General features: G+C 45.5%; 1 protein-coding gene across 1 annotated transcript in view; it reads right to left on the bottom strand.

The window, feature by feature from the left end:
• Nucleotides 1-183: 183 nt before the first annotated feature.
• Nucleotides 184-13487, bottom strand: part of LOC109880334 (cytosol aminopeptidase-like) — a 40766-nt gene continuing 27462 nt past the window's right edge. The window contains 3 exon segments of the mRNA XM_031815474.1: nt 184-1191; nt 4813-4915; nt 5024-5136. Coding sequence (XP_031671334.1) covers nt 1108-1191; nt 4813-4915; nt 5024-5136 — 300 coding nt within the window. The 3' untranslated portion in view covers nt 184-1107.

Below are 13487 nucleotides of genomic sequence, written 5' to 3' on the forward strand. Positions count from 1 at the left end.
TAGCTAAATTTGTTGCTAGGTGCTGTTTAAAAAAATAAAAGTTGCCAGGGTAGTCTGAAAAGTTGATAAATATAGCAACTAGGACATGCCACACTGGCTGAGGAATTTAATAGGTTCTACTAAATTAAAACAATTTGTCATTTACACTATAATATAGTGACAAGACACATTGATCCCCCAAAATGTTTTTTGTTGTTTTATTTAAATGACATGTAAATATTGGCAATAATAATAATATTTGACAGTTTGTTTGTTGCAGAAGTGCACACCGACTTCAGCATTAGTTTCTCCCACAACTACTGGACAGAAGAGGTTGGTTAACATACTGTCACTGAAGCCTGGTTTTTACCCTGCGTATGCTACGCCAGTTATAAAGGACTGCGTAGTGTCGCTAAGCAACAACACTTTGCGTAGTTACCGTTCCAAAACAAGAGTAAAGTCGACGGTGGAAGCAGTGAATGCAGAATAACTGCAGTGAATGCAGAATAACTGCAGTGAATGCAGAATAACTGCAGTGAATGTAGAATAACTGCAGTGAATGTGCAGAATAACTGCAGTGAATGCAGAATAACTGCAGTGAATGTGCAGAATAACTGCAGTGAATGCAGAATAACTGCAGTGAATGCAGAATAACTGCAGTGAATGCAGAATAACTGCAGTGAATGCAGAATAACTGCAGTGAATGCAGAATAACTGCAGTTAAAACATGACTTATTTTGGATGCAGTTCCACTGCACTCTGACTGCAAACTGTTTTGGTAGGGTAGGATACGATATACCTTGTCAATTTACATAAATTCAGTTTCTCAATGAATACGTATGTAGGCTATAAACTAGCCTAGTGAGGGAATTAGTTACATGTGCTGGGGTGGAAATGTCCTCTTCAGCCCTCTCGATGCACAGCAGGCTACTACCAGATGACTCAGGATACATCCCAAATAGCATCCTATTCCCTATTTAGTTCACTACTTTAGACCAGACTCCTATGGGGAGGGAATAAGGTGCTATTTGGGAAGCAGTCTGTAACTCTACACAGTACCAGTGTCTCTGTCTCTACAGAATAATCCTTCTCCAGCCAGCTCAGTGTGTGTAGGTGTGGTGTGTGTCTTCAGGCTTGGTTGGCCAGTCCAGCAGCGAACTCTACCAGTGTTCGTGTCGGTCTCCCAGACATTCCTTTCTTCAGGTAGGGAACCTGGAGAGAGACAAACAGTGAGAGAGAATCTAAAAAGAGAAAAGTGTATTGTTAATGTCCAACAGGACAAGAGCCAGCATCTCTCACCAATCCAACCCCTCAGCCGGACAGAACAGAAGGGGTTGTGGTCGTCATGGTTCTAGAACACTAACAGAGGGGGTTGTGGTCGTCATGGTTCCTGAACACTAACAGAGGGGGTTGTGGTCGTCATGGTTCCTGAACACTAACAGAAGGGGTTGTGGTCGTCATGGTTCTAGAACACTAACAGAATGGGTTGTGGTCGTCATGGTTCCTGAACACTAACAGAAGGGGTTGTGGTCGTCATGGTTCTAGAACACTAACAGAGGGGGTGGTGGTCGTCATGGTTCTAGAACACTAACAGAAGGGGTTGTGGTCGTCATTGGTTCCTGAACACTAACAGAAGGGGTTGTGGTCGTCATGGTTCTAGAACACTAACAGAAGGGGTTGTGGTCATCATGGTTCTAGAACACTAACAGAAGGTGTTGTGGTCGTCATGGTTCTAGAACACTAACAGAAGGGGTTGTGGTCATCATGGTTCTAGAACACTAACAGAAGGTGTTGTGGTCGTCATGGTTCTAGAACACTAACAGAAGGGGTTGTGGTCGTCGTGGTTCTAGAACACTAACAGAAGGGGTTGTGGTCGTCGTGGTTCTAGAACACTAACAGAAGGGGTTGTGGTCGTCATGGTTCTAGAACACTAACAGAAGGGGTTGTGATTGATGTATCATTCTGATCATGCGCGCTGTGACTGACATAGCTAGTTCGTTAGCTAAGCAAGCCACTGTAGCTAGCCAGTAACTCCTCCAGTGTGTGTTGATGTTCGTTAGCTAAGCTAGCCACTGTAGCTAGCCAGTAACTCCTCCAGTGTGTGTTGATGTTCGTTAGCTAAGCTAGCCACTGTAGCTATCCAGTAACTCCTCCAGTGTGTGTTGATGTTCGTTAGCTAGTTCGTTTGCAAAGCTAGCCACTGTAGCTAGTGTAGAGAAATGCTATTTCTTATGCAGGTGACCAAACTATTGTTAATAAAGGGCTACAACTCAAAGTAGAGCCTGTGGGGTCCCCTACAGGATAGCTCCCGCATTACACTAATTGCCAAAACCAGCGCGCACACACATAATCTCCGTTGTAGCTGAACATTGTGTGCCCGAAGAGGATTCTACGATGACGGACAGACAACTGAGCCAATGGCGGAAGACTACAGACTACACCCCAGCTGAACCAATCCAAAGATCCGATCTTCCAGAATCAACCTACTTTCTGTTCTATATATAAGTGGTGTACTGATTGTATCGGTCTTTTTGTCTGCAGTTCCGTACGAACCAGCGGGAGAGCCGTAATTACGCTGTTCTAGATATCTTCACTCTGAATAAACTGTAGCTTGTCATACAATTTACCACCTTGTCTGAATCGATCCTTGACCGACTCGCCCGTCTACATATCTAATTTTTAACACTAGCCAGTAACTCCTCCAGTGTGTGTTGATGTTCGTTAGCTAAGCTAGCCCCTGTAGCTAGCCAGTAACTCCTCCAGTGTGTGTTGATGTTCGTTAGCTAAGCTAGCCCCTGTAGCTAGCCAGTAACTCCTCCAGTGTGTGTTGATGTTCGTTAGCTAAGCTAGCCCCTGTAGCTAGCCAGTAACTCCTCCAGTGTGTGTTGATGTTCGTTAGCTAAGCTAGCCACTGTAGCTAGCCAGTAACTCCTCCAGTGTGTGTTGATGTTCGTTAGCTAAGCTAGCCCCTGTAGCTAGCCAGTAACTCCTCCAATGTGTGTTGATGTTCGTTATCAAAGCTAGCCACTGTAGCTAGCCAGTAACTCCTCCAGTGTGTGTTGATGTTCGTTAGCTAAGCTAGCCCCTGTAGCTAGCCAGTAACTCCTCCAGTGTGTGTTGATGTTCGTTAGCTAGTTCGTTATCAAAGCTAGCCCCTGTAGCTAGCCAGTAACTCCTCCAGTGTGTGTTGATGTTCGTTAGCTAAGCTAGCCCCTGTAGCTAGCCAGTAACTCCTCCAGTGTGTGTTGATGTTCGTTATCAAAGCTAGCCACTGTAGCTAGCCAGTAACTCCTCCAGTGTGTGTTGATGTTCGTTAGCTAAGCTAGCCCCTGTAGCTAGCCAGTAACTCCTCCAGTGTGTGTTGATGTTCGTTAGCTAGTTCGTTATCAAAGCTAGCCACTGTAGCTAGCCAGTAACTCCTCCAGTGTGTGTTGATGTTCGTTATCAAAGCTAGCCACTGTAGCTAGCCATTAACTCCTCCAGTGTGTGTTGATGTTCGTTAGCTAAGCTAGCCACTGTAGCTAGCCAGTAACTCCTCCAGTGTGTGTTGATGTTCGTTAGCTAGTTCGTTTGCAAAGCTAGCCACTGTAGCTAGCCAGTAACTCCTCCAGTGTGTGTTGATGCGTCTTAGCTAGTTCGTTAGCTAAGCTAGCCACTGTAGCTAGCCAGTAACTCCTCCAGTGTGTGTTGATGTTCGTTAGCTAAGCTAGCCACTGTAGCTAGCCAGTAACTCCTCCAGTGTGTGTTGATGTTCGTTAGCTAGTTCGTTTGCAAAGCTAGCCCCTGTAGCTAGCCAGTAACTCCTCCAGTGTGTGTTGATGTTCGTTAGCTAAGCTAGCCCCTGTAGCTATCCAGTAACTCCTCCAGTGTGTGTTGATGTTCGTTAGCTAAGCTAGCTACTGTAGCTAGCCAGTAACTCCTCCAGTGTGTGTTGATGTTCGTTAGCTAGTTCGTTATCAAAGCTAGCCACTGTAGCTAGCCAGTAACTCCTCCAGTGTGTGTTGATGTTCGTTATCAAAGCTAGCCACTGTAGCTAGCCAGTAACTCCTCCAGTGTGTGTTGATGTTCGTTAGCTAAGCTAGCCACTGTAGCTAGCCAGTAACTCCTCCAGTGTGTGTTGATGTTCGTTAGCTAGTTCGTTTGCAAAGCTAGCCACTGTAGCTAGCCAGTAACTCCTCCAGTGTGTGTTGATGCGTCTTAGCTAGTTCGTTAGCTAAGCTAGCCACTGTAGCTAGCCAGTAACTCCTCCAGTGTGTGTTGATGTTCGTTAGCTAAGCTAGCCACTGTAGCTAGCCAGTAACTCCTCCAGTGTGTGTTGATGTTCGTTAGCTAGTTCGTTTGCAAAGCTAGCCACTGTAGCTAGCCAGTAACTCCTCCAGTGTGTGTTGATGTTCGTTAGCTAAGCTAGCCCCTGTAGCTATCCAGTAACTCCTCCAGTGTGTGTTGATGTTCGTTAGCTAAGCTAGCTACTGTAGCTAGCCAGTAACTCCTCCAGTATTTGTGAAGTCATTTCACAGGAAGCTGTAGAGGTCAATACGAAATGGCACTTCTGCAGCCAAATATCTTCTTCATTCGTTTTTAAGGATGACCTGACCTGGTGTGACGCTGCATTGATCAGTTCTACAGTTTAAAGCCTTTATTTTAGCGTTCCACCTTAAAGGCCTCCTTTAAACTGTAGTGTTTTATGTTGTTGTTGTTTTAAGCTTTGTGAGCTGCCATTTTGGCCAGGTCTCTTTTGCAAAAGATATTTCAACTCAGTGAGACGAACCCCGGTAAAATCAATACAAAAATCAAAAACAGCTCTAAGATCAATGTTCCAGAAGACTACCGTACCTCGTCCTTATTGGTCATCACCCCGGCGATGTCCAGGTGCGCCCAATGAGGGGCCGTCACAAACTCCCTCAGAAACGCTGCCGCCGTGCAGGCTCCGCCAGAACTACACACACACACGTAAGATGGCATTAACACAGAAGTTGTTTAGGGTTGTTTCTAGATGTTACCTGTGTGTGTGTGTGTGTGTGTGCGTGTGTGTGTGTGTTCTTACCGGCTGTACTTGCCGACGTTGTTGAGGTCAGCCAGCTGGCAGTCAGTGACCTGTCTGGTGTAATGTTGAAACAACGGCATCCTCCATACCCTGTCTCCTGTTACCACACTGGCCTAACACAGAGAGAGACACCACAGTATGTATGTAACCCTCCATACCCTGTCTCCTGTTACCACACTGGCCTAACACAGAGAGACACACCACAGTGTGTATGTAACCCTCCATACCCTGTCTCCTGTTACCACACTGGCCTAACACAGAGAGACACCACAGTGTGTATATAACCCTCCATACCCTGTCTCCTGTTACCACACTGGCCTAACACAGAGAGACACCACAGTGTTTATATAACCCTCCATACCCTGTCTCCTGTTACCACACTGGCCTAACACAGAGAGACACCACAGTGTTTATATAACCCTCCATACCCTGTCTCCTGTTACCACACTGGCCTAACACAGAGAGACACACCACAGTGTGTATATAACCCTCCATACCCTGTCTCCTGTTACCACACTGGCCTAACACAGAGAGACACACCACAGTGTTTATATAACCCTCCATACCCTGTATCCTAACACAGAGAGACACCACAGTGTGTATATAACCCTCCATACCCTGTCTCCTGTTACCACACTGGCCTAACACACAGAGAGACACACCACAGTGTGTATATAACCCTCCATACCCTGTCTCCTGTTACCACACTGGCCTAACACAGAGAGAAACCACAGTGTTTATATAACCCTCCATACCCTGTCTCCTGTTACCACACTGGCCTAACACACACAGAGACACCACAGTGTGTATATAACCCTCCATACCCTGTCTCCTAACACACAGAGACACCACAGTGTGTATGTAACCCTCCATACCCTGTCTCCTGTTACCACACTGGCCTAACACACAGAGACACCACAGTGTTTATATAACCCTCCATACCCTGTCTCCTGTTACCACACTGGCCTAACACACAGAGAGACACCACAGTGTTTATATAACCCTCCATACCCTGTCTCCTGTTACCACACTGGCCTAACACACACAGAGACACCACAGTGTGTATATAACCCTCCATACCCTGTCTCCTAACACACAGAGACACCACAGTGTGTATGTAACCCTCCATACCCTGTCTCCTGTTACCACACTGGCCTAACACACAGAGACACCACAGTGTTTATATAACCCTCCATACCCTGTCTCCTGTTACCACACTGGCCTAACACAGAGAGACACACCACAGTGTTTATATATTACAATGTTTGTGTGTAATTGTGGTCACAATAGCAGAATTTGGACTTGTATACCAGGTTTAGTATCACAATACTCAATACCACAACGGTACAGGGACAGATTCTGCCTGGTTTTCACTCTCAAAAATCACACTTTCAATAGAAAACCAACTACATTCAAATGTTCCAACTCCACATGCTTAAACCACATCAGGAGACCACTTGAGGGAGAAAAAAAATCTGAGGAAGTTTCTTAATATATATTATGCAAAACACATGACTACTGGATGCAGATATGCAGAGGCTACTTTATAGTTAACTCTTAATTGAGATGGGGAAGAATGGTATCATCAGTAGCATTAGCATCATCAGTAGCATTAGCATCATCAGTAGCATTAGCATCAGTAGCATTAGCATCAGTAGCATTAGTATCAGCAGCATTAGTATCAGCAGCATTAGCATCATCAGTAGCATTAGCAGCATCAGTAGCATTAGCATCAGTAGCATTAGCAGCATCAGTAGCATTAGCATCAGTAGCATTAGCATCAGTAGCATTAGTATCAGCAGCATTAGCATCATCAGCATAATTAGCAGCATTAGCATCAGCAGCATTAGCATCCTCATCAGCATAATTAGCGTCAGCAGCATTAGCATCAGCAGCATTAGCATCATTGCTAACGGTTACAAAGTGTAGACATGCAGTGCCTTCAGAAAGTATTCACACCCCTTGACTTTTCCCACATTTTGTTGTGTTTTTCGAAATTTTAATAAAATGAATTAAAACTGAAATGTCTTCAGTTAATAAGTATTCTAATCCTTTGTTATGACAAGCCTCAAGTTCAGGAGTGAAGATGTTTTTGTTTATTACCTTTATTTAACTCGGCAAGTCAGTTAAGAACAAATTCTTATTTTCAATGACGGCCTGGGAACAGTGGGTTAACTGCCTTGTTCAGGGGCAGAACGACAGATTTGTACCTTGTCAGCTCGGGGGTTTGAACTTGCAACCTTTCGGTTACTATTCCAACGCTCTAACCACTAGGCTACCCTGCCACCCCATGTGCTTGGACACTGTGTATAATAATCTTTAACATTAGTTTTTTAATGACTTCCTCATCTCTTTCCCCACACATACAATTATCTGTAAGGTCCCTCAGTCCAGCAGTGAATTTCAAACACAGATTCAACCACAAAGACCAGGGAGGTTTTCCACTGCCTTGCAAATGGCTCCTATTGGTAGATGGGTAAAAACAAACAGACATTGAATATCCCTTTGAGCATGGTGAAGTTATTAATTACACTTTGGATGGTGAAGTTATTAATGACCCTTTGGATGGTGAAGTTATTAATTACACTTTGGATGGTGAAGTTATTAAATACACTTTAGATGGTGAAGTTATTAATTACACTTTAGATGGTGAAGTTATTAATTACACTTTAGATGGTGAAGTTATTAATGACCCTTTAGATGGTGAAGTTATTAATTACCCTTTGGATGGTGAAGTTATTAATTACCCTTTGGATGGTGAAGTTATTAATGACCCTTTAGATGGTGAAGTTATTAATTACCCTTTGGATGGTGAAGTTATTAATTACCCTTTGGATGGTGAAGTTATTAATTACCCTTTAGATGGTGAAGTTATTATTTACACTTTAGATGGTGTATCAATACACCCAGTCACTACAAAGATACAGGCGTCCTTCCTAACTCAGTTGCCGGAGAGGAAGGAAACTGCTCAGGGGTTTCACCATGAGGCCAATGGTGACTTTAAAACATTTACAGAGTTTCATGGCTGTGATGGGAGAAGGATGGATCGACAACATTGTCGTTACTCCACAATACTAACCTAAATGACAGAGTGAAAAGAAGGAAGCCTGTACAGAATCAAAATATTCCAAAACATGCATCCTGTTTGCAACAAGACACTAAAGTCCCCAAAAAAGTATCCAAGATGGCGTAGCAGTAAGTCGTCCTGTCCTGTCGTGTCCCTGTATTTATCGTTTCTTTTTCGTTTTTTTACATATTTTCTCCACATATCTCTTTGAAAACATTTTGCTAAACCCTAAGCTTCCAAATACTCTCCTGCAACCCGACTCACCCAATGTAGCTATTTTTCCTAAAGTATTTATATTTACTTCGGGACCCCTCAACTGAAGCTAGCCAGCTAACCAGCGGGTATGCTAGCGGTCTCCAGCTAACCGGTCATCAGCTAACCTGTAGTTCGGAAAGCTCTCGCCTGTTCGTACAACGCGACTCTAACCAGAGCACAACGGACCTATTTATTTTTCATCCCCGGATTCATCCCCGGATTCCCACCGCAAATGGAACATCTTTCAGCTGGATTTTTCAGCAACTAGCTATCTAGCTAAACCGCAACCCCGGATTACTCCTGGCTAGCGTTTCCACCCACTTAGCTTGAAGCTAGCCCGGCCGTAGCACCTGTGCTACCACCGTAGCATACTCCTGAGCTACAATACCCGGGCCCACGACCGGTCTATCGATGTCATCGCATGAAGAGGAATAAACAGACTCACCCCATCGCGACGTCCCCCAAAGGCTAACTCTCTAGCCCTCACTATCTCCCTGCTTGCTAATTCGGCCTGCTAACTGCTAGCTTGTCCAGCTCCGGTCCGCTAACTGCTACCTTGTCTAGCCCGGGCCTACAAACTGTTAGCTTGTTAGCACAGGCCTGCTAACCGCCTGAATCGCCGCGTCCCAAACGCTCACCAGACCCATATTTACTTTCTATCTCTTTTGACTTTTAATTTGTTTATACCTTCCGGAAACCTGCCTCACCCAATGTGATACGGAATCGCAATTATTTTTTATTTTTTTAGAACACACTCAAGAACCTCCAGAAGCTAACCAGCTAACTAGCTACAAGCTATTTAGTCATTGTTAGTTTTTTTTAAACCTGGATAACACTCGCCAGTCCAGCTTCCCTGCCCCATCCACCACTGCCCCCTGGACACTGATCTCTTGGCTACATAGCTGATGCACGCTGGACTGTCCATTAATCACGGTACTCCATTCTGCTTGTTTGTTTTATCTGTTGGCCCCGTTGCCTAGTCTACGCCATTTTACCTGCTGTTGTTGTGCTAGCTGATTAGCTGTTGTCTCACCTACTGTTTTAGCTAGCTTTCCCAATTCAACACCTGTGATTACTGCATGCCTCGCTGTATGTTTCTCTCAAATGTCAATATGCCTTGTATACTGTTGTTCAGGTTAGTTATCATTGTTTTAGTTCACAATGGAGCCCCTATTTCCACTCTTCATGCCCCTGATAACTCCTTTGTCCCACCTCCCACACATGCGGTGACCTCACCCATTACTACCAGCATGTCCAGAGATACAACCTCTCTCATCATCACCCAGTGCCTGGGCTTACCTCCGCTGTACCCGCACCCCACCATACCCCTGTCTGCGCATTATGCCCTGAATATATTCTACCATGCCCAGAAACCTGCTTCTCTTATTCTCTGTCCCCAACACTCTAGGCGACCAGTTTTGATAGCCTTTAGCCGCACCCTCATACTACTCCTTCTCTGTTCCGCGGGTGATGTGGAGGTAAACCCAGGCCCTGCATGTCCCCAGGCACCCTCATTTGTTGACTTCTGTGATCGAAAAAGCCTTGGTTTCATGCATGTCAACATCAGAAGCCTCCTCCCTAAGTTTGTTTTACTCACTGCTTTAGCACACTCTGCTAACCCTGATGTCCTTGCTGTGTCTGAATCCTGGCTCAGGAAGGCCACCAAAAATTCAGAGATTTCCATACCCAACTATAACATCTTCCGTCAAGATAGAATTGCCAAAGGGGGAGGAGTTGCAGTTTACTGCAGAGATAGCCTGCAAAGTAATGTCATACTTTCCAGGTCCATACCCAAACAGTTCGAACTACTAATTTTGAAAATTACTCTCTCCAGAAATAAGTCTCTCACGGTTGCCGCCTGCTACCGACCCCCCTCAGCTCCCAGCTGTGCCCTGGACACCATTTGTGAATTGATCGCCCCCCATCTAGCTTCAGAGTTTGTTCTGTTAGGTGACCTAAACTGGGATATGCTTAACACCCCGCCAGTCCTACAATCTAAGCTAGATGCCCTCAATCTCACACAAATCATCAAGGAACCCACCAGGTACAACCCTAACTCTGTAAACAAGGGCACCCTCATAGACGTCATCCTGACCAACTGGCCCTCCAAATACACCTCCGCTGTCTTCAACCAGGATCTCAGCGATCACTGCCTCATTGCCTGTATCCGCTACGGAGCCGCAGTCAAACGACCACCCCTCATCACTGTCAAACGCTCCCTAAAACACTTCTGTGAGCAGGCCTTTCTAATCGACCTGGCCCGGGTATCCTGGAAGGACATTGACCTCATCCCGTCAGTTGAGGATGCCTGGTCATTCTTTAAAAGTAACTTCCTCACCATTTTAGATAATCATGCTCCGTTCAAAAAATGCAGAACTAAGAACAGATACAGCCCTTGGTTCACCCCAGACCTGACTGCCCTCGACCAGCACAAAAACATCCTGTGGCGGACTGCAATAGCATCGAATAGTCCCCGTGATATGCAACTGTTCAGGGAAGTCCGGAACCAATACACGCAGTCAGTCAGGAAAGCTAAGGCCAGCTTCTTCAGGCAGAAGTTTGCATCCTGTAGCTCCAACTCCAAAAAGTTCTGGGACACCGTGAAGTCCATGGAGAACAAGAGCACCTCCTCCCAGCTGCCCACTGCACTGAGGCTAGGTAACACGGTCACCACTGATAAATCCATGATTATCGAAAACTTCAATAAGCATTTCTCAACGGCTGGCCATGCCTTCCGCCTGGCTACTTCAACCTCGGCCAACAGCTCCGCCCCCCCCGCAGCTCCTCGCCCAAGCCTCTCCAGGTTCTCCTTTAACCAAATCCAGATAGCAGATGTTCTGAAAGAGCTGCAAAACCTGGACCCGTACAAATCAGCTGGGCTTGACAATCTGGACCCTCTATTTCTGAAACTATCTGCCACCATTGTAGCAACCTCTATTACCAGCCTGTTCAACCTCTCTTTCATATCGTCTGAGATCCCCAAGGATTGGAAAGCTGCCGCAGTCATCCCCCTCTTCAAAGGGGGAGACACCCTGGACCCAAACTGTTACAGACCTATATCCATCCTGCCCTGCCTATCTAAGGTCTTCGAAAGCCAAGTCAACAAACAGGTCACTGACCATCTCGAATCCCACCGTACCTTCTCCGCTGTGCAATCTGGTTTCCGAGCCGGTCATGGGTGCACCTCAGCCACACTCAAGGTACTCAACGATATCATAACCGCCATCGATAAAAGACAGTACTGTGCAGCCGTCTTCATCGACCTTGCCAAGGCTTTCGACTCTGTCAATCACCATATTCTTATCGGCAGACTCAGGAGCCTCGGTTTTTCGGATGACTGCCTTGCCTGGTTCACCAATTACTTTGCAGACAGAGTTCAGTGCGTCAAATCGGAGGGCATGCTGTCTGGTCCTCTGGCAGTCTCTATGGGGGTGCCACAGGGTTCAATTCTCAGGCCGACTCTTTTCTCTGTGTATATCAATGATGTTGCTCTTGCTGCGGGCGATTCCCTGATCCACCTCTACGCAGACGACACCATTCTATATACTTTCGGCCCGTCTTTGGACACTGTGCTATCTAACCTCCAAACAAGCTTCAATGCCATACAACACTCCTTCCGTGGCCTCCAACTGCTCTTAAACGCTAGTAAAACCAAATGCATGCTTTTCAACCGGTCGCTGCCTGCACCCGCATGCCCGACTAGCATCACCACCCTGGATGGTTCCGACCTAGAATATGTGGACGTCTATAAGTACCTAGGTGTCTGGCTAGACTGCAAACTCTCCTTCCAGACTCATATCAAACATCTCCAATCGAAAATCAAATCAAGAGTCGGCTTTCTATTCCGCAACAAAGCCTCCTTCACTCACGCCGCCAAGCTTACCCTAGTAAAACTGACTATCCTACCGATCCTCGACTTCGGCGATGTCATCTACAAAATGGCTTCCAACACTCTACTCAGCAAACTGGATGCAGTTTATCACAGTGCCATCCGTTTTGTCACTAAAGCACCTTATACCACCCACCACTGCGACTTGTATGCTCTAGTCGGCTGGCCCTCGCTACATATTCGTCGCCAGACCCACTGGCTCCAGGTCATCTACAAGTCCATGCTAGGTAAAGCTCCGCCTTATCTCAGCTCACTGGTCACGATGGCAACACCCATCCGTAGCACGCGCTCCAGCAGGTGTATCTCACTGATCATCCCTAAAGCCAACACCTCATTTGGCCGCCTTTCGTTCCAGTACTCTGCTGCCTGTGACTGGAACGAATTGCAAAAATCGCTGAAGTTGGAGACTTTTATCTCCCTCACCAACTTCAAACATCAGCTATCTGAGCAGCTAACCGATCGCTGCAGCTGTACATAGTCTATTGGTAAATAGCCCACCCTTTTTCACCTACCTCATCCCCATACTGTTTTTATTTATTTACTTTTCTGCTCTTTTGCACACCAATATCTCCACCTGTACATGACCATCTGATCATTCATCACTCCAGTGTTAATCTGCAAAATTGTAATTATTTGCCTACCTCCTCATGCCTTTTGCACACATTGTATATAGACTCCCCCTTTGTTTTCTACTGTGTTATTGACTTGTTAATTGTTTACTCCATGTGTAACTCTTTGTTGTCTGCTCACACTTCTATGCTTTATCTTGGCCAGGTCGCAGTTGCAAATGAGAACTTGTTCTCAACTAGCCTACCTGGTTAAATAAAGGTGAAATAAAAAATAAAAAAATAAAAAATAGTGCGTCAAATGGTAGAGAATTAACTTTGTGTCCTGAATACAACGCGTTATGTTTGGGGCAAATCCAATACAACACATTACTGAGTAACACTCAATATGTTCAAGCATAGTGGTGGCTGCATCATGTTATGGGTATGGTTGTCATCGTAAAGTACTGGGGAGTTTTACAGGATAAAAATAAATGGAATGGAGCCTAAGAACAGGCAAAATCCTAGAGGAAAACCTGGTTCAGTCTTCTTTCCACCAGACACTGGGAGATGAATTCACCTTTCAGCAGTTACTTAAATCTATGGTCAGACCTGGAAATAGTTGTCTAGCAATGATCAACAACCAATGTGACAGAGCTTGAAGAATTGAGAAAAGAATAATGGGCAAATGTTGCACAATCACAGCTG

This window comes from Oncorhynchus kisutch, unplaced genomic scaffold (assembly GCF_002021735.2).
Source record: "Oncorhynchus kisutch isolate 150728-3 unplaced genomic scaffold, Okis_V2 Okis09a-Okis19a_hom, whole genome shotgun sequence".
In the NCBI taxonomy this organism is placed as follows: Eukaryota; Metazoa; Chordata; class Actinopteri; order Salmoniformes; family Salmonidae; genus Oncorhynchus; species Oncorhynchus kisutch.